Source organism: Plodia interpunctella, chromosome 7 (genome assembly GCF_027563975.2).
Source record: "Plodia interpunctella isolate USDA-ARS_2022_Savannah chromosome 7, ilPloInte3.2, whole genome shotgun sequence".
In the NCBI taxonomy this organism is placed as follows: domain Eukaryota; kingdom Metazoa; phylum Arthropoda; class Insecta; order Lepidoptera; family Pyralidae; genus Plodia; species Plodia interpunctella.
Window position 1 is genome coordinate 2940892 of NC_071300.1, and position 22911 is coordinate 2963802.

The following is a 22911-nucleotide window of genomic DNA, read 5'->3' on the forward strand; positions in this document are numbered from 1 at the left end:
TTTCAAATTTGAATATTAATTAATCTTATAACTAATAGAAATTAGTTATAAGATTAATTAATATTCAAATTATCTACATCGAATAATAAAATACATAAAATTAAAATAAAAAGAAATAGGTAGGTATTTATTTTTAAGTATAATCTAAGCAGTGATGAGCGGTATGAAAAGTTAACAAACTTACGTTATCCAAAAGATTACAATATGCGCTCAATGGTTGAGAAGAGATTGAACAAACATCCAAAACCGTCGGATTTTACTATTAATAAGTAAAATCTGACAAACCTCTAGAAAATAATTTAACTTTGTGCAATAAATACGCAAGCAGCTTGATGCCAGAAAGCTAGCAAACAGGCGGTAACGAGAAAAGTTAGAAGAACTGCATTCACTGAATGGAGATATATGATACTAGCGACGCCATGTTTCTGTTTAAATATATATTTTGCTAGGATTTTCGTTTATTTTCAGTATAAAAACGCCTCTACTTCTGATTTATTTATTTATGTACACAACGTAACTGTGTATGTAAATACATAACAAAACTCACCTATAGGAAACTAAGTACAAAGGTAATTAATAATTATTTATATGGAAATATATTTAGTTAGTACTCATATGTAGTGTACCACAATGTACTGAACTTCAATTAGTAAATATTCTTTATCCTATTAGATGTTTTTGTTTCTAAAAGATTAAACATAAAGATCTATTTTTTATTGTGTCGTGTTTAAATGTTCGAATTGTAACATTTAAAATTAATAACAAATTATCTGAGCTAGTTTTAATGTGTATGTTCAAACACCTATTGATTTTATTATTGAAATAAAAAATAAAAATATTTTTACAAGTTTGTTAACACGAAGTTAGTTCTGTAATTGCATTTGGCCGTAACTTAGGGGCGCGTGCGTCGAAACTTGTGATTTGAATGCGTAATATCTCTTTCAAGAAAAATGTATTGCTCAACATTCGATGTAGAAAAAACATCATTTTTACAGAACCATATAAATAGTAGTCCTTACAAGGACAAAATCAAAAGGTTCCCGTATAGGACTCACAAAAAGGAACTACCTATTAATCCTATAATAATACTAATAATAATGTTTAAAGTTGATATGACGATTTATGTGAACAATAATATTTTATTTATTTATCTTATTTACTTATACAGTTTGAATATGGAGAAGACGGAAATATTTTGTCTATTTTTAAATAAAATACCAAAGACACATTCAAACTAACTTCAAATTAAGACAAATTCATCTTGCAAGATTATTGTTTAGTTCATAGATTACTAAACCACTTATCAAAAATAAACGCTTTTTGGTTTTAAGTACAATAAAATCCATAATGCGCTCTGCTTATGGAGCTGCTAGATTCGTTTTTGAAGAGTGAACAGGTTAACATTTTTAGAAGTGCACATTTTGCTAAATTCTCATTTTGAGCAGTGCACATTTTGAGAAAGAGACATTTTGAGAGTTATGCGAAGTGTACATTCGGCGTAAAATGCTAATTTTGCGAAATGCACATTTAGCGTCAGACCCCTTCCATCCAAACTTTCCCAACGGTAATTTGGTGACTGTATTTATTCAACATTAGTTATTCACATAACTTCAGAGTCCAGGAGTATTACAAACATGCTCTCACCGGTATAAACTACTGGTGTTGTTTATAATGTTAATCTAAAGTTTTCTTGTTTGTGCGGTATTCAAAATCATACGAAAATAAACTAATTTGAAATAAGACGCGAGTACTAGAGATCGTAGTGAGTCTCAATTTATCCTTGTCAGAAGGGATAAGAACCCATATGGAGCAGAAGGTTACGCTTAACGCAACCGGTGGTGATAATACTTTGAAAAAAAAATTACCAACCAAAATTCCTACCAGCGGATATATTTTTGTAGGACTATGTGGAACAGGGGTACTGCCCTGCCTCAACTCTCACTTACACACTAAATAGTTGAAAGTTCACCAGTGCGCATGCGACTACCAGCCTACTACTAGGTTTTGGCAGGTAGTCGTAAAAGTCATTTTAGTCTTTAGGCGAATAAAATCTGAGTAATAAATAAATATTAAATATTAGGACAAATCACACAGATTGAGCTATCACACAGACAAATCACACAGATTGTTCGAGACTTGTGTTATGGGATAACATCCAAGACCCGGGTTAATCAGAAGAAGATCATTTTCCATCATGATCCGACCGGGGATCGAACCCGGGACCTCTCGTTTCAGTGGCAAGAAGTTTACCACTGCGCTACCTAGGTCGTCAAGTAAACCTCACACTAAATTCGACATGTCACCAAAATCTATACAGAATTGGTTTATAAAATCTAATGTTGAGCTACACGGCCATACGGCCACGTAATTTTTCCACGTATTCACAGAAAAGTTCCCTATAAATGACAAAAATTGGACTTTTAAACTTTCTCAACATATTATGTGTTGTACAGTCAACAGCACATCAAGTTACCCTGCATGAACCGCTATGGCGCGGTAATAGCGGCGTGTTTGCTATGAATTTGGGTAGATTGATGTGCTGTTGACTGTACATTAAATAAGCCGACTTACGTTTAAAGAGTCTGTAAATTTGTGGAACGCTGCTACTTTAACTTGTGTGCATTTTTGGCGGGATTTGTTTGAATATATCGCGAACACGTAGCTGTCATAGACGTGCAAGTTTCCTACGTGCTCTGTTCTTCTATAATTATGCAAATATAACTGGTTCAAACCGCGAGTATACCGCATTCGTTCTCATTTTCGTCATACGTGGTTTTTCTCTGAAACAACTCCACATAATTTGAGAATATTTTGACAAAATCGCGGTTATGGATGAAAACGATATTATTAACTATAATAAAGTTGAATGTATTTAGATAGGTTAACTATTCTAGGTCTGATTTAGATGGCATACTTAGTGTACGCAGAATTGATAGGGTGAGAAACACAGATTTACGAGCCAAAACCTGGATCATTGGGCGCCAAAATAGCAAGGCTCAAGTAGAATTGAGCAGAGCATGTTTGCCGAATGCCGCCAAAGAGATGGGCACAGATCACCATAACTTGGGTTCTCGAAAGGCACAGGCGTCGTGGTAGACCATGTACAAGATGGTTGGATGATTTGGACAGGTTTAGGCGAGGTTGGCAACAAATGGCAAATCAGGATAAAGACCTTTGGAAGGCAAAAGGGGATGTTTTTGCCCAGCAGAGGGACACATAATATAGGCTATGAATTTTTTTCTTTTAAGTGTCCAAGTTCATGAACCTCTGTGAAATAAGTAAGGAAATAGTTATTTAGAAGAGAGTCCCGTATGGTAGAATCCCCCTAGAACGAAATATCCAATCCATCCTCAGGGACTAAGGGACACACAGTCTAGGCAGCTGATAGGCAACTATAGAATTCCTAATGAGGGTTGACGTCAGGCGGGCGGCCGGTTGTAAAAACACAGCCGAATCTTCAACATTTTAATATTTTTTTTACGCTGACACCAGGCTTCGCGGCTTCACAACCCCGAACGTAACCGGAAACATGCAGATATGAGAAAGTCCAGGCCCACATGATGCTAATATTTACCAACTAAAAGAAATATATACCTACCTACCTACCCGGTAGTGAACTAAATGTATAAAAATAAATAAATAAATATATTAGGACAAATCACACAGATTGAGCTAGCCCCAAAGTAAGTTCGTGACTTGTGTTATGGGATACTAACTCAACGATACTATATTTTATAACAAATACATATATAGATAAACATCCAAGACCCGGGCCAATCAGAAAAAGATCATTTTCCATCATGACCCGACCGAGGATCGAACCCGGGACCATTCGGTTCAGAGGCAAGCACTTTACCACTGCGCCACCGAGGTCGTCAAAATGTATACTACTTATTTAAATAAACAGAAAAGAAGTTTCTTAAAACACAGACTAAAAGTGCATTTAGCACATTGATTCAAGTTTAAATGTTTTTAGTTCAAAGCTAATATTTCTGCTGGGATTTTATTTGAATAGAAACCAAGAGAATTTTCGCGTAATATCGTGAAATTATTTATTTTAGTTTTCACCAATAAGCTTAGGTAATTTAAAAGTAGAAGTAAAATATGATTTTTAATTAATAAATTCTGTTTATCTTGTTGACTAATTAGCCAATCAATTTTAAGGCTCAGCAAAAAAACAAATGCCACTTATGCGAATTCTTCAAATTGATCGCTTATTTGTTATTAATTCGGTGAATAATTGTATTAATTAGCAAATCTAATGAGATGATGGCACTAAAACCTTCTTCAAGAATCACACTAAGTATTGGTGAAAACTAATTGGTGGTTTATGAGTTTATCGCGTTCATACAGATAGACGCGACAGGGGGAATTTGTGAAGTAGAAAATAGTTAAATGGATTTTGTTGTTGATTTATTTTTATTTTTAAAATTGTAGATTTTTAACAAAAATGTACTAAGCTGTGACCTAATGTTCAATCATGTTGGCAAAAAAATTGTTAACAAACAAATATTACCCCTCTAGTTTATACCAAAATGTTAATAAACCATACACATCGGCAATCACCGAATAATAACCGGGAAATAGGCTGATATTTCATGTGAAAACTCATCTGTCACCGCAATATTTCTAGACGACTCGCCACTCGCAAAAATGGTGGAATTTTCACTTCCACACTAATTGAATTCGCTTTTAGCTCACTTTTAATTTATTTGCATCAACTCCCCACTTTGATGTCGGCATACGCCGGGGGCTTTTTAGATATATAATCAATTATCTCGATACGTTGTAATCCAAAGGCCATGGTATGTGATCTGGAATTTACATCGTATGTTCCGATACGATATCGTTGTTCGTCTTATTTCGAGATTAAGTGTAAGTGTGTTAAGGCATGCGTTATTATGCAAGGAATTCAGGAAGAAGATATTTCATTTTAGAATACAAATAAACCACATCAGAATCATAATTGTATTTCTTATAATTATAGAAGTTAATAGTACCTATATAGTATAACCATTAATAAAGTAGATAATTATAGTTCATATTTCCCGAACTTCTGGCAAAAATATAGTCTATTTTCAAATATTTAAAATCGTATGTATATCTGTATCGTTTTCATCAGCAAATACGTGGCGCACTATGTCAACAGTCGACACGGAACCATTTCTTGATTAAGCGTGCGTGTGTCAGAGCAGAGCTTGTGGAAATGAAGGCAAATATGTGAAGATTTACAGGGCGTGATCACACCGCCTTAATAGGTAAAGCGATTACGTAGCTAGACGCGCCCTAACCCAATTTGAACAAAACGACCAAAGTAAACATACGCTGATTCCACTTTTTTCCTAAAAGCACCCTTTTAACAAAATCCATTTTCGAGTACACCAATCTAGTTCAAATAGAGAACTGAAAAATGTTTGATGTTTATATTTTCCGGAGTATTGATTCAATAATCTAATTGAAGTACACAATGCTACTTCAATGATTATGAATACTGCTAGTAAAATAAAAGGGGGCTACCAAAACAGGTGCTCTTCAATAAAATGCTCTGCATAGAATACGTCGTCGATTCATCGCTTCACGGAGATATATTGCCAGATCGTAAAATGCAGCCCGTGTGAAAACGGCCGAATTGAATGAACTGGTTGTGTAACTCAACTCTTCGATATATTTCAGTGTTTTATTTAGTTTTCGCGCCGACCCTTTTCACGTTACGACATATTGGTAGACACTTTGAAAGGTTACTTTTGTGATATTAATAATTTGGTCAGGAAGGGAGCCCATTTAAATAGTACATTTTAAAAACAAACAATGTCATGTTTTCCTATGAAACTAGACGTGATAATGTGATGTGAATATTTGATACAAAAATGTGTAGATATATTGCTTTCCTTTACTTTGTAGGTGTATGTATTCTGTATTTTTGCTGATATATTTCTATCAACAACAATGTATGAAACAACAGCACATAGAACTATATAGTTGGACTGGGGTGGGTATGTATGTACCTACCTAAGTACGAGCAATAACTCTAATGAAAAACAATAAATACTTAACAACTTTTCCTATGAAAATCTGAAATTTCCGCAAAATATGTTTACTGTACCCGAAACAAGACATCCGTGCTCATTTTGCGGAAACGTTTTCTCTTTCAGCGGTGTGGAGGCCCGGCGCGCCGACGCCGCCACCCGCGGCCGCTCCTGCGCCGGCGCCGGTCGCCCGCAGTCCAGGCGCGCCTCCGCCCCCTCCCCCGCCGGTGTGGACCCCCGGCAGTGCCGGCCCCTCCCCACAGTCTACAAGGAAGACCTTCCGACCAGTGCACTTCGAGGAGACGCCACCCACCCGCCGTAAATTTGGAGTAAGTCTTGTCCTTTTTTTTTGGAAGTCTTCTTCTTCATACCAATTCTCACCAAAATAATATTATTCTTAATATCGAACCAAAATAATATTATTCTTAATATTTCTAGTTGATCAGTCACTACTATCAAAGAATAATGTACATACTTAGGCGGTAAAGTGCTGAAAGCTGCGTAAATTTGTTGACTTGGCTTTTTTATTATTCGATTTACAAATTACCTACTGAATGAATAAGTTGAACTGGAACACGGTTTCGTAGTGGGTACAGAATTTCATCATTGTTGTAAATTGTAAGCATGATTTTCATTTTAAAAACCTTACGAATTTCACGAGAAAAGTAATTTCAAAGTAAGTCAAACAAAATTGAAAAAGAAATAAAAACGATCCAAAAGTTACATAAATTCTTAAAATATTTTAACGACATGCTTGAGTCGAGCGGAGTGTTTGAAACTTTTAAGCGGATAATTTTGAAAGAAAACATTTACGTCAGATACAATTAACAATATATTTTCTTACTAATACATGAAGTGTAACCGTAAGTAACCGTGTAATTTAAACGTGTAATTTACTCGGGTTAATATTACTATTGAAAATATTATAGAAGAAGTATTCATCTGTGATAATCTATAGGTAGTATTTTTTGCTGTACTCGTGTGACACCCAAAAGCAGAATATATGTGAAGGTTTTTAACTGGATTTCCCAATAAAATTTAAAAAGTAACTGATCTAGGTTTAATGAAATTTCAGAATTCGGAACACAACGGTTGCACCAGCGAATCGGAAAGCGAAAGGAGATTACGCACGTCTCAGAGTGCACCCGCCACTGGACTGAACAGTTTGGGGACCACTGGCTCCAGCAGACTGCCTCGGGCGCAGAACCCTACTGTCACTCTGTTACAGAAAGCTAGAGGTAAGGAACTACATTAAATCGTAGTAGGACGGTTGGACAAGCGTATCGGAGAGCTATAACCGACTACTTACGTTGCGGACTTTCACAGTATTGAGAGGTTTGAGGACCACTAGCTCTAGCAGATTGCCTCAAATGCAGAACTCAGTCAGTTCTCTGCTACAGGTATGAGATTAACCCTTATATTTCAAATCTTATGCGTAAATATTTGAACAACTTAGGTGACATGGACATGGATTTCTATTGTAATTTTAATACAAAAATACGTTCTATCAAAAAGAATTTTATTTTCATAATATTGTTCACGTAATTATTCGTTAGACTGGTGAGGTTGATCGTCACCTTCACATTTCATTCTTTTGTTTTCACTAACAAAAGTCAAATCGAATTTTCTTTCACCATTCGACGTAAAAGATGTGACTGGAATTGTTTATATTATGAGAACCAGGAAAATCTATTCAGTCCTTTGAAGATCAAATTTTTCCTGTTTTTCGAATGTTTTAACGCGAGTTCTGCGAGTTTACCTTAGAATATTACGTTTTTAAATTTCATGATAACATTAACCCCGTTCGTTTGGCAGCCAAAGGACATGTTTGTAGGCACTGAAATCATCAAGTTTGTAATTTATTCAGCCAGGGGCGGAGAAATGACAGCTAATTGCGGGAAACTTTCATTAATTGGCCTACGCACAGACGGGTATCCAGGGTTGCCACCCTTGAGCTGCCCATGTCCGAAAAAATAAAAAGCAACACGTGTTAAGTCGTAATTATAGGTTCGTTTGAGTGACGATGGAAAACATATGCCCTAATGATATAACTTTACTTTCAAATTCCATGTGTAATTTCAGATATTGTAATGTAACTTCTTTTTGGGGTTCCGAAGTAAAGGAACCCTTATAGTTTCATTATGTCTGTTTGTCCTTTCATCCGTCATAGCTCAGATACTTTTATAGCTATAAAACTTTACAATATAAAACGGTACAGATATAAGTAATTAAGCGAATATAAGTGTGGAAAAAATGCACACAAAATATCCACTTATTTTTCCTAGACCCTTAAACAGTATAGATCAGAGTTATTGTAATACCTGTGTCAGACATAATACTTTCGAAACCCAATCATTGGGTGTGGTCCTCACTTGTCCAGTTATTTTAAAATAAATATTCCTGGACATTACCCAGTTTTCGAAATTTCAGTAAGACAATATCCGCTAATATCCGAAACGATCCCGGAAACCCGATGGGTGCAAACCCTATTCACACCCCCTCATTACAAATCGCTCGAAAAGCCGATAATTGCCCACCATTGTCTTGCTCTGAATTAGCAGACTTTGTGAAATTAAAAAAAAAACAATAAGAAAAGGTGGCATTGATTTATAATACAAGTTTTATAGAAATAGAAAAGCATTACACTTTGTAAGAAATAATTAAAACTAAAATGTAAATACAAACGGAAATAATTAACTACAGACTTACGTTCAAACAATGATCCAGTTTTTTTTTACAAAATAAGGAGAATGTTTACCTACACAGATTAAATTGGTGTTACCTATGTATGCAAATTAAAATCAACCTATAATGCTAATAACGACATTAAGCCGCGGCAATGTCACCATCGAGGAAAACCGCCTTATAAACATATAGTTATTACAGATAACACGTAGTTATTCAAGTTGTCGTGTTTATTTTGCGAATGAATATTAATCGCAGAGCGTGCAAATTAAAGTTCAAAGGTAGAGAAACCGAAAAGTTTGTGAGTGCCCCGGAGCACTCGCCCAATTTATCAACTCTATGAAATATTTAGAAGTATAATTCCTGACGCGCTACTTTATTTACGATTAATCGATTTTCATGGATTTTTTTCTCTCTTTGTGTCTTTGAAATGTGAAATCATGTTGTTCTCAAGTGAATGACAAAGCATTTAGGCGTACATATTTTAGAACTACAATTTATTAAGTATTCTAATATTGCAATCTATATTGTATATTATTAAACTAATAATTTTTTTATAGAGTAGGGAAAAATATCAACGTTTCTAATGACAATAGGTACTTATTACAATTTTAAAACCCATATCAATGTTCATGATAATTACATTTCTAAGATAAACAGTTAAGCAATCCTAGAATTGTTTGTTTCTATTATAAAGTTTTATGTTTACCAGAAGTATTGTCGCAAAAGCAGATAAATAAGGAAATTCTAATCTGGAAACCATAAACTGATTATATTCAATCAAATAACAACAAATTGAAGGAAAAACAGGGAGGAACAAACAATTTCGTTAGTTAAATTGAATGATTCTAGAGATTAAGACGATCTCAGATCGGAATGAATGAAGTTTTTGCTGTTTATTTTACCAGTTGATAATCTCTTTCCATTAAATTGATATTAAATTTCTTCTGTCAAATTTTATAAATAAGAGTACAAAGAAACGCGAACAGGCAAATAATAATAATATGTTCTCTGTCGTCAGCCATACGAACATAAGTATTTTAGGGTGCGTTGTACCAGTAAATTTTGACGTTAACTTTAACCTGCGCAGAAAAACGCAAAGTAAGTATTTTACCTCAACATCAGCGGCGCACAGGCCAAAGTTAAGGTCAAATTTGACTGGTACAACCCACTCTCACCCACACCCTCACGCACTCTTAAAACCCTTTACGCAAAACTAGTATGCCTATTTTCCGTTTCCGTTTCATACGTTATTCTATAAAGCTCAAACTATAGTCGCCCTTTCTGTCGATCACGCTTGTGTAACCCGTATTATATTACCCGTATTAACAACTTCGAAAGTTATTCAAACTTCGGTTATCAATTTTCGAGTTTTCTTATTATTTATTAATTAAAATTTTTACCAACATGGTACGTACGACAGACGGGCTTAATGCTAAAACCATTTTTTTCAGTCAGTATAAAACGTTAATAAAAAAATAATTCTTAGTACATACATAATTAGGTAAACAGATATAGTTAATTATAATCATTAACCGAAATGTTGTTTAAGTGTTGTAATTATTAGCTTCAATTTAGCAATTATTACTACCGTACCGACATAATTAACATTTATTTCGCAACCAATTTATAGAGGCTTAGTTCTACTGATTGTCAGTGCCATTTGTCCCGTCCCAAAGGATTTCAACTGTCAATATCCTCATTAAATATTCGCTTGATAAGGAACAGCGGATTGCGCTGCGGTTTTCACAGTTTGACATTAATTATATCGGCTCAATTGTAAATTGGATCTTCGAGATCTCAACTGAAATCTTCTTAATAAGGAACAAATTCATTGATGCGAGTGGTTGGATATTTAGCTTAAGTAGGCGGTAGGTAATAATTATCTGTGGTAGGAAGAGATGAGTTTACGCAGTATTTTCCAAATTTCTTCCCAATAAGTCCGACCCATTCAATCACCACACAATCGTATTTTATTAAGACAATGAGTTGTAACGTATTATAATAAAAACAAAATCCTCAGCCGCGTCTGTCAGGTCTGTTCGCGACAAACTCAAAAATGACTTCACGGATTTTCATGCAGTTTTCGCCAATATATAGTTGATTCCTGAAGCTTGTCTCATTTTGAATTGTACATAATTTACCATATGTTTTAACATACACGGGACGGACCGCTAGTTTGAAAAAAATAAAAATACGTTACAGAGTACCTATGTGTTGTGTATATCGAGGAAGTAAAAGAGAAGGAAGGAATGTACGTACAGGCATACTGTGAGTGTGGACATTTTCATAGATAAAGTAAATAGCTATACTTTTAAACAAATTGACCCCCGACGGTCGCCGTGGAATTACAGCCTCAGAAATAAGCGTGGTAAATAGATGTCGCGTATAATAAAGGTCTGACGAGGGTAGCCTGACGTCATCATTAAACTTTTACGAATGCAAGTGACACTTTGGAGTACAATAGTTTAGGAATTTCGCGCGTATATAGACGTTTGTTGTTACTGTGTAAAAGATCCAATCAACATAGATAATGAAGACCTTAAAGTTGTGATGTAACATCTAACAGTACAGTATCTCATGACACATTTTGTCACTTATTTCCTTGGAATGCATTAGTTACTGCAGATTTAACCACGTTCGATCGTAAAGCCATCTTACAGCTTCAAGCTACATTGTATAGTGTATATTAAATCGTAAATCTCAATGTACTTTGACGCAGTAATCTGCGGTAAGTTCGTTGTAGATTATCCGCTCTTGTCTTTAAGACGGATCAGTAAGAAGTTCGAAAACTTTAATAACGCTTATTTTAGTAAACACTGGATTAAGTATCTTAAAATTTTATAAGTTTATTTAATCATCATTATTCATATTCTACTCTTTTTTGTCCACTAATGAGCATAGACCACTTTTCTTTTCAACCAACCTTCTCTATTTTGTGACGACTTGCGACTTAAATGATGACCTCAGCCATTATAGGCCTTCTGATACTTCGTTCACACATCCTAGGCCACTATTCGGTCAGCGTCTTACTCCATCTGCGATTACTTTTACAATGATTAAATGGTGGATGTTTCGGTCTTCCAGAAGGCCAAATTCCTCGTGGCTCCAGCTATCTTCAGCAGGAGCGAGACAGCGCCCGGCTTCCTCGCGATAGACCCTCGCCACCTATTGGGGATCCAGGTAAGATTATTAATTTCTGTTCAATAAATTCAATTTTCCACGGAGTTTCTAGTGTTACCAATTTTTTATGCAAAGCTATTATTATTTACTTAAGTCAACTAAGTGCTATTATTTAATCCTGTCCTATCTTCTCCTACTGAGAGTTTCATAAGCTCGGATTGTGATGACATCGTCATCATTTCATCTATATCTTGTAATTTTTTTTACTATACAATTTTGATTACTGTTTGGCCTTTTGACTTCCAGTGCATGCCTTACGACTCGGGTACGCGAGCGAGGGCGAGGCGGAGATCGGCGCGCGGAAGATGGCCGATGCGCACGCGCGCTCCAAAGTAGAAGGCATCGGACCCACCACCAAGGACGGCATGCCCGTGGCACTCAGATCGGTGAGCTGATATTTCACCTCATTACCTTCATTCACTATAGTAATCTTTCTTTCTTTTCAAGTGTGTTATTGCTACCACTGGTGTCAGATTTATTATAATACTCAATCAAAATCAAATCATTTATTTACAAATTAGGCCTTCACAGGAAGTGCCTGTGTTTCACGTCATATTCTAAACTAGTGTCATAATTTTACAGCGTAAATAACCCTTCGACTTTGTAAATTTCAGGAAGTCAAGGACCCGTCAAGGTGGTACAAGAAAATGTATGACACAATCCATAAAAACAAATACGATGGTAAGTTCTTACTGTTGAATACAATTTCTTGATTTGATAATTTAAATTCTCAACCAAATAAGTTCCGATGGATCCCCAAATATTTTAATTTTCTTTTTCAGACGATTATGTGACTATTCGATACAAAAGTCGACGAGGTGATTATAGCTCTATTCCAAATTATTATTTTTCAATGGTGGCTGTATAACTCCACTAATTCGCTATTTTCAGTAACATCTGCTTCATCACATGTGATGTGTCTCATTGTAAATACACTGCTTATTTAGAAAAAAATATAATGCAATTTAATTAATGAAATGAATAAACTTGATTCTTTTTGTCATCATTCTTAATTTAAATTCTCATTGCTAGTTTAAATAATGGCTGTTGTGCTATTGAAATTATTATCAACTAAGTAATATGCTACTAAAAATAACTTGCTGTTTTAAATAACATTATGAAACATATCGAAGGAAGTTAATCTTAAGTTATATAACATATTAATAAAGTATCTTTTAGATAAATTAAAATGCTTCTACTAAAACGAATTACCTAATGAAGAAAAATTTATGGCACTTCTTGATAATATGATGATTTTTGCGTTGATTTAATAGTAACAAGTGCTAATCGGTGAGATGGATATTTATTTTTATATCCTCTTTACATTTTTCAAAACTGACTTCAGTGGCTTTTATGTCGTGGGCTATACGTAGTTAATAACTCTAAAGATTCTGGGGTTCTGAGGGTGTAAAAGTATTGTAATATGTGTCACTTATATACGACAGTTATTCTGGGTGTCTTGTGTGTTTTCACATTGTGTTCATTATCATTAGATTCAAGTATACTTGTGTTTATTTTGCTTATACAATAAATATTACAAGGCAATAAGCATCTGTCTTATGCTGCTTTGCACCACAATATCAAATGACGATCAAGCAGAGCTGTTGACATTATAATTTTCAAGTTAAATCTAGAGTTTTTTAATATCAAAATTTCCTCAAACTCAAGCCGGTCATTCTTTCTTCTAACAGTTAGAAGAATGACCGGCTTGAGTTTAGCTACTGATCGAGTTAGATGAATACCGAACTTCGTTCTAAAAATCTCGCTCAGGGAATGGGAGCGAGGTCGGAAGAAGCTAAATAAGAATTGTTTTCCTCCAGGTGAACCCCCCCAAAGAGTATCAAACAAATCACAATACGCGTACTTCGACCCTCGCTCGGGCTACCTCAGCGAGCCGGAAGGCGGCGGACGGCTGGGCTCCGGCGCGTGGAGCGACGCGTACGACAGTGACGTCACGTCCGGCGCGCGCCGCAGGACCGCCTCCGTGCAGGACGACAGGAGAATCAGCGATACCAGCTCGCCATATTTGCCTAATAATAAGTAAGTGGAGTCCGCCCGAGATTGGATTCTTTATTCTTTAATCGAATCCTTTCGTTGATGTTTTATGAGACGACTGAGGAACTCATAGCCGTGGAAGCTGATAGGTAATAGAAAAACGCATATAACATTCCCAAGGAGGGTTTATTGGCGGTGGTAACATTATAGCAGACTCTTCAAAAGTTTAAGGTTTCACATTATCCCGGGCGCCACCGCGTGAGAATAAATAAAGTTTGTAACAATTTCTTGTTTAAGGAATTTAAGAACTTCGTTCGTGTACCTACAATACTATTTTTAATATTAGTTTGTTTTCTGTCATCTTTTAGACAATCTTAATACGTCATTTTTGCTTTCCGTTCTAGTTTCAGCAGTTAGTAAAAACGACTATCATTAACTTTACCAAGTTATGTTGACTACGCCATTTTCAGTAAACCAATGTAATTATTTTTGATTTCAGATATAGTACCTTAGCCTCAGCGAGAGCAAGTCAAGAAGTATATAAGAACCAGCCTGGAAGGATAGAAGACTATGTGCCTGGACGGTCGTCTGTAATTGATAAGGAAGCCAAACAGGTAACTTCTATCTACATAAATATATATCACATACACTTTTATGGGGTCAAAAAAACAAAACCACTTCATAGACCATCGAATAACAGTCATTTCTTCATTTTTTCCGAGGGTTTAAAAGCATGTTTTGCCTGAATAGACTAAAGTTTTATATACTGTTTCTAAGGTAGGCTAAAAAGAAGCGACTTATTTATTTCGTTACCAATAGTTATGGTTAGTTGTCTCTTTTTCTGTCTGCGTTAGAAATAAACTTTAGTCACTTACTGATATCAGAACCAATTATTATTGATATTTCAGTACAACATGAGTGATCACTGTGTGTTAGTTTATCAATCGGACTTTTCATGCGCAGAATATCACGCAGTGGTGTGTTTGAAAATAAAGCACGCAGTCTTGTCACAAAATATGGCATTGTTTTGATCATCATCTATTTTGGGTCACAATTTCATCAGTTCAACTAACTTCCATGATCGTGCGAAACCAAAAGTTTTGTTTTTTTTCTAGTGGTGGGACGAGGTCATGGACATTTTTGATGGGGTACGAATTTTTTACTATTTTAAGTGTGAATTTATGTATATTTCATAACATTGTATATTTTTATTACTCTTGTGATGTGATTAATTTCTAAAATTTTTTGATTCATTGTGGCTGTGAGAATTATATAAATAATTACTTCATTCAAAATATCTTCATACATAAATTGGACAAAAAATAATAAAGGATTAAATTTTAAAATTATCTATATTCTCCTATGTTCAGAACATAGGATTATTTCAAGATTTAAGGTGGATCTTTAATAATTCTCAGAAATGTAGATAATTTTAAAAACTTGTCTGCTATTACTCTTAGGTGGTTTAAGCTTTGAATTAAAATTTTATCAATAATTGCCTTGTTCTAAAAAATATACGGACTTCACTTTAATATTTCAACAAGTTTGATTCCTAAAAGTGTACATATCAATTAATCACTAACGTGTTTCCTAAATTCAACCGCAGAACAAACATTTTATTGAGAAGGTGGTGCTTTCAACGGCAATTTACCATCCTCGATTGCAAGCTAGCATTTCACCACCTTCTCATCGAAAATGAAAAGACATACTAACGCGTATTTTCCCGCTATCGGTTGTGGTGGTGGCACTAACAGTGGCTCGACGACAACTCCCCCCTGCCCCCTTACACCACATTGCTCGCACGCGCCATACAGAAGAGTGTAAGGATTTAACATCTTTGCCTGTTTTCATTTTGGTGTTACCGAATGTTCTTTGATTTCAGTTTTATCCAGTTTATATACGCATTCTAATTTGTAATTAATGTCACTGGTATATTTATAAAAGTCGTTTAATTCTGGTATAATATTGCTATCTGCATAGCAGTTCTCTGTTGACAGTACTAGGATAATTGATTTCCTATAGATATGTTCTGCATTACCTAAGAGTTCTGTGCGATTTCATTCCAAGTATCACATAAATCATCAATAATTTAATTTTCTGGGTTGGTATTATCCGTCTATATTACAAATCACACCAATAAAAGTCCATATTGAAGTCAACTTTTCTTAAATAAGGATGTAATTATTACATTTGAAAAAAATCCATAAGGACGTACTGATTTACTGGTTGCAAATTAGAATGTGTAATCTAAATAAATTTCTTGGATGTCATGAGCATGTTCATTGTTTGTATGTATGTGTCTACGAATAAGTGTAATTGTATGTTAATAAACTTTTATTTATTTCTTAACTCTGTGATGAATGTATTGCTCTTGTAATTGAAACGATTTATGAAATATCTTCATAGAATATTTTTGATGCCAAATCAGGTTTTACTTCTACTTTGATGTAAATATTGTATAGGTACTTCTGTTTGTTAAGTATATTTGTACAATCAGCATGAGAGAAATTAAAATCTGCGCATGATTATTATTTTTCTGGACATAACGTGAAAAAACACGAGACCCAAGCTGTATTAAAACGCTTTTTAGTTTTAAACGGAGATATATTTGATGTTTATTGTATTTTGTTTTCTGAAATTTAAACATTATTTGCAGCAAAATATTTCGAGCACAACTTCGTTACCACAAGCGTCACCCAAAGAAAAGAAGGATATCACTTCAGCAATTTTATCTAAGTCAAACATGGCCAGGTTGGTTCAAATAATTATTACTTCGTTCTTTATATCTGAAAATTTTCATTCCTTTTCTGTCCTTACATCTATTTCTATTTAGACATTTATACACGTAAAGAACTGAAATTCTTTGCATTATAGGAATTTCTTCCGATAAATTTAAAGCTAATTGAAAAAAGCAAAATATTATTAATGAATTTATCTATTGATGTGATGATTCATAGGGCTCTGAAAGAATCCGGCTACGAGTCAGACTCGACGCTGGTGTTCCGGCGACGCGACGAGAGCGCGGCGCTGTCGCCGGCCGAGCGCCGCGCCGCGTACCGCGACCTGCAGGCCGGGGGCGAGCCGCCGCTGCGGGGCTTCCGCTCGCCGGCGCCACAGAGGCAAGGTAATACTAATGATCAATTATATATGGACAAATCACACAGATTGAGTTAGCCCCGAAGTAAGTTGGAAAACCCGAAGTATGGAGTACGAACTCATCCTACAATCGAATCTGGTGATTGGAGTCGGGACCTCGGCTTGATGACCATTAGACTACAGAGGTCGTCAAAATATGACGACATCGTCCATATATACGATGTGAAATCAAAAGTTTATAATGAATTTTCTCGTCGAAATACAGTCGTCAAAGTGGGTCAATCCTGAAAACTATATTATAATAATAAAAAACAATATTATAATCAATAAATATACATTAGTCTAAATTAGTTGTGTTATGCATGTTATTTTCTTTGGCTATTCTAAATCTAATGGTGATGGTTCTAATAAATAACAATATTTATTTATTGTTATTGATGATAATATTATTCAGTCATATTATTTAACTGTATTATTTTCAACGATGTACGTCGCTATACAAATCGGTCAAGGCTACATAATATTCTATGAACTGCAAAATACAAAATAGTAATGTATTGTCAGATGTGTCCACTCAAGGCCACACTATGTATAATGACACCGTAACATTGCAAATCAGTGCACACGCGACAGTTATAACAAAATAGACGCGAGGTAAGTTCGTATTATAAACGTATTTATGCATGACTGTTTGTTTCATCTGTATAACAAGGTGCTGGGTCTTCAACTTCGTAATAAGGTAATATAGTTTTCATATGCATGGTACAAGTAGGCTCCAAAATTAAATAAGCACAGCTACCTAATACACGGCAGAAATTTGACAGTGCAAAGTTTGTAGTACCACTTTTTAGAGAGCAACAAAATGCTTTTGAGAGTCACGAAAATTTTCAGGGGCACAAGAACCACGTTTTACACAATCCTAATGATCAGCACAGAAGAACAATCTACTGAAACGACGTTGTAATTTCACAGACGAATCGGAAATAGAATATATCCCTATATCACCAACACTGACCAAGATAAGAGTGCATAAGAAGACTCCGAAATCACACGAAGTAATATGCTACCCTATAACTCCTATCGAGACAGATCGCCATATGAGATTCAGAAAACAACAGCCATCTTTTCTAAATGTTGAACACCAAACTGGAGTTGATAATTATCCACCAGCACCACCCAGAAGGATATCCTCCAAAAATAGTAGAACACTTCAATTAATAACATCAAGAAAACCATCATCCACGTCACCAAAAAGAACACAAACGCCATCTCAATCAAATGTGGATTTCTTGAAAAATAGAATAAGTTGTAAATTAACTAGACAAAACACTCAAATATTGAGTAAAAGAGAACCAGGTTCCGATGTCAAAGAATCGTTAAAAAGCCGTATAATGTCGACCTCGGCTCCCCCAGCAGTAAATAGGAAGAGCATAGTTGCTCCAACTGCTAGTATACTAAAAAAATCAAGCTATAGTAGGCCTACTTCAACAAGTAGCTTTGGCTCTCCACGAAGAACATTACTACCAACAGAATATGCAAATTCCTCGCGTGCCAGATATGAAACTCCATCATCTTCAGTTACTATAGAAGGAGGAGCTGGGCGTAAGACGCCTATAACCAATATATTAGATAAAGTTACTTCATTGGATAAATTATGGAGTTCTGAAAAAAGAAACGAACGCATCGAAGCTGTTAAATCTAGAGCTAAACCTATAAGAAACGGCCAAACAGGTGTTATGAAAAAATCATCTCCACCATACAATATGAAACCTTCGCCACCTTCTGTTACTCATAAAAGCAGAGATATGGTGCGAACATCAGAAAAGATGCAAAAACTAAAAATGTCTAATTTAACTAAATCAAACCCATGTTTAACAACTAAAACTAACGTTAAAACAGCGAAACCGAACACCTTACAAAGTTCTACAAATATATCTAAATCCACTTTAAATATAACACCAGGTCTAAAAAGACAAACTCAAGTAAAAACCGCTGTAGTTACAAATCTGAAAAAGAAGAAATCTTTAGAGAGTGTAGTAATAAGACCTCGTAGTGTGCCTTGTCACGAGGCATGTAGTAAAAAAGGAAAAGAAGCAAAATTTGATACGGCTAAAGTTACAAAAGGTAAAACAATTAAGAAAACTACAATAATATCACCTCATGAATCCGAATTAGATAATCAATTTGGTGATACATCACGAGAAACGTCTAACTTCGGTTCATTTGAAAATTTGAATAAAAAACGCATCAGTTCAAAGGAAATAAAAGAAACGCACGATGCTGTAGTATCGGATTCATTTTTTCAACATCTTTTTCTTGGAGGATCCTCTTTCCATACTTTATCATATCCACTGACAGAACCAACTACTACTGTTTTGGAAAAGGCAAAAATGTTTCAAACAGTCCCACAAAACATCAGGGAGCCTAAGTCGCTGAATACATATTTAATTCATAGAAAACCAGTATCTTTATCACGATTTAAAATGTGGGATCGTTATCCAAGCCCACTACAAGTAAGTAGTCCTCGTTCAATATCATGGCCTGGAAGAATGTACGGTGATATTCGTAAGTTCGACAGTTTATCTCGACACGACGAATTTGGTTCTAGCTCATCTCTAGCTACAGTAAGGAGCAAAAGTGAACCACCAACAAACAAATTATATTTTTCAGAAACATCCCGTCCTAAATCACCTACTATATTATTCTTTAAAAAAGAGAAACCAAAAAAGTCACCGACGAGGGAATCCGTTTCACCATCTCGACTATATTTTTCACAAACAATGCGACCTGTCTCACCCGTAATTAAAATTAAAACGCCAAAAATACAAAATACAAACATTTCTTTAAAATCGCCATCTCCAACTAGAATGATATTTACAGAAACAAGTAGACCTATATCTCCAATAGTAACCAAACGTGTAGTGGCAACAGAAAATATTCTGGAGTCAAACAAAAATAAAGAAGATGAAAAATTACCCTCCACTATGTATTTTTCACAAACTTCTAGACCTATATCACCTAAAGTTTCAAAAAAGGGATCTATCAAAAGTCAAAGTAGAAGTCATTCTACTTCACCAGTTTCTATTAGATCGCCATCATATCGACGTATTCATAATGTAAGACAACAAAATGTTAAACAAGCAGATTTCACAAAATATGTATACAGAACACGAAGTGCAGGTGACGCTGATAAAAAGGTTTTTGTTGAAAATATAGCAGCTAAAACAAAAAGTGATCCTAATTTACACAATGATCCGGATTATGACGAATATTTGCAAGACATGGAAAATACAAAACTGAGATCAGAAAGATTTAGAGAGTTAAATAGATATTACACATATTTAGAAAGAGTAGGTGAATTAGAAAAAGCTACATCCACTTCAGATCTTCGTCACAGACGACGTGATGAAGAAATTATTGACTTTGATAGATGGAAAAAAATTCGAGCTATAGAGAGAGCAGAAGAAGAACTGAATCATTTGTATTATAAGTTGAAAAAAGCTCAAAATGAAAAAGACGTTTTGTTTTATCCAAGAGATATAAACGATTTTCGATGGAATTATGATAGGGATAGAGGCTTACGTACTAAAGAAAAATCAGTAGAAGATCTTAAAGAGCATTTCAAACATATATCTTATTATGACCATGATATAGACCCAAATTTACCAAAAGACACATATAAACCCTTATGGAGAGGTACTAGTGTAGCTGAGACAGCATTTAACATCAATAGAAAAAACGACACTGAAAAAAGGGATACACAAATTTTGCTCAAGCCTACTATTTCCTTGCAACAAGATGCCACACTAAGTGAGCTCCGTAAAAAAATTGGCTTGGGAAATCGTTTATGGAGTAGTTTATCTATGGAGCAAGTTAATGCTCTTAAGAATCAACTAAATTCAATTTATAGTAAAGAATTAGAAGCCAAGGCTAACAAAGAAATTGAAAAATTTAGTATTGATATAAAAGATACCAAAGTTATAGAAAATCCTTCTTTACACGTTCGCTGTAACTCTTTAATTACCCCTCCTCCTCTGCCTGAAAGAGATATCAAACCAAAACTTACAAAATCAGAGTCGATAGCTGCTATATCATGTCCTATTACTTCAGTAAAAGAACTAAAAAATAATGTTAACAAAATTCAAATGTCGCTTAGTGAAAATGAAAAAAGAAAAATATCCCAAACTCTTAGTAAGGAAATTTTAGACCGGATGAATAAGTTTGATAATTCTGCTCCAATATCGCTCAAAGATGAAATAGAAAATAGCTGTCTTAAAATACGTGAAACAGCATTAGATAATAATAAAGAAAAACATGAATCGGTTTCATCAAATATTACTCAGAGTTTTGATGATAACAATAAAGAAAGTGGAGACAACATTAAAAATGACAATAAACGACACATCGTCTACTCAAATGAAAAACTGGAAACGCAGTATCAATCTCCAGCTAGTGAAACTGATACTGGTAGTTCAGATGTTTCAAATAAAACTGTTATTTATAGAGGACCAAGTAAGGAAGTACAAAAAAAAGTTGAATATTTTGAATCTGTAAATAATGTATCAGAACAAATAAAAACAATATATCAACCGAGGGAGAGTCCAGATGAAAAAGAAAAAGATGACAAAAATGCTCCAATATCTCCTCCGTCATCTGTATCTCGTAAAACATCCGATAATGATGCACAGAAAAATATTATTGCGCAATCCCAGTCTTGTGCAAATTTTAAAGAGCTCTTCGGAGAAACTGAAAAAAATAAATTTCATTCATTGCCAAGTAAACCTGAAATGTGTTCAAGATCTTCTTCGCCGCATTCGGAAGTGCATGTTAGCGATCGACGAACGCCTGACACGCTACGATACTCAAGCGACGAGACAATCTTTCGCAGTCGCAGCCCATCGCCCGACCCGGAGCGTTACTGGCGGGCTTACCTCAAGCTGGCGCGTGCGGGAGAGGTTCGCCGCCTAGCGCGGCGGTTCGACTCCCCCACGGCAGCGGGTGCCGTCTTACGACGACACCGGAGTGACCCTGAAATTACACGCAATGTTTTTAGCAACAATTGGGCGTCAGTTGAAAAATCACGACGAGAAAGAATGTTCCCTGTGGCGCGGGTACCACTTCGCCAAAATAATCGCTTCATGCCACATATTGATATCATATCCAAATTGGCATCTCTTCGTAGGCGAACTACATCTAGGTCTAGATCTACCGAGGATACGCCAGAATGTCGTGCTGGAGAAGTGGATCGGATTCGTCGCAGATTTGAAACAATGTCTTTGCTGGGTCAAATCTATGCGTCAGCTCCGGATATGAGTGAGCTTCGAGATATTGCTCCATATTTAGCGGGACCTTGGGTAGCACATCGCTATCCCAATGTTACTGATAACAACAGATGCGTAAAAGATCCGACTGTATTGGTTAAAGGTCGAACATCTCCTGTGAAAAAAGAGAATAAGCCTATTGTTTCTAAGCCATCGGTAAAATTGAGTTCTATTTTGAAAACTGATGCGTTTTCAAAGCAAGAGTTCGATCCATCCGTGCACCGGCCAGCGAGCCGCTACGAGCCCCCCCGCGCGCCGCCCCGTCCTCCGCCCGCGGCGTGGCCCTACCGGCTAGCTCCCTTCGTCACGCCATGGCGACATACTGTCACATTTCAAGGTTAATTTTTAAACTTTCCCTTTTATCCTGTAAATTCAATGAATATTCTCATAAATGTACAGATTTTGGAGATACTTGTACTATGTATTTTAAGATTGAAATTTTATCGATTTCTGCACAAATTGCAAAGTTATAATTTACTGTCACGAATTTGGCTTAATATTTCACAACACTACACTTCGAAAAGACAGTGTCGTAATATCATTATCAGAGCAGAAATCAATATTACTTCAACATTAATATCATTGTGTGAATAGAGTCTCATTCT

The 22911-nt window shown here is 35.4% G+C and overlaps 1 protein-coding gene across 18 annotated transcripts in view; it reads left to right on the forward strand.

Moving 5' to 3' along the window:
• The window catches only part of LOC128671484 (sorbin and SH3 domain-containing protein 1-like), a 158350-nt gene that overhangs the window by 118853 nt on the left and 16586 nt on the right, over window positions 1–22911 (forward strand). For 12 of the 18 annotated variants that reach the window (XM_064436069.1, XM_064436068.1, XM_053747965.2 and 9 more), the window contains 12 exons: window positions 6153–6355; window positions 7102–7264; window positions 11799–11894; window positions 12141–12280; window positions 12509–12575; window positions 12677–12712; window positions 13715–13934; window positions 14389–14503; window positions 15005–15037; window positions 15644–15709; window positions 16546–16640; window positions 16847–17013. In XM_064436069.1, coding sequence (XP_064292139.1) covers window positions 6153–6355; window positions 7102–7264; window positions 11799–11894; window positions 12141–12280; window positions 12509–12575; window positions 12677–12712; window positions 13715–13934; window positions 14389–14503; window positions 15005–15037; window positions 15644–15709; window positions 16546–16640; window positions 16847–17013 — 1401 coding nt within the window. Of the gene's footprint in view, window positions 1–6152; window positions 6356–7101; window positions 7265–11798; window positions 11895–12140; window positions 12281–12508; window positions 12576–12676; window positions 12713–13714; window positions 13935–14388; window positions 14504–15004; window positions 15038–15643; window positions 15710–16545; window positions 16641–16846; window positions 17014–17510; window positions 22644–22911 lie in introns of those variants that run through there. The other 6 variants (XM_053747970.1, XM_053747959.1, XM_053747955.2 and 3 more) reach the window with 4 other exon arrangements.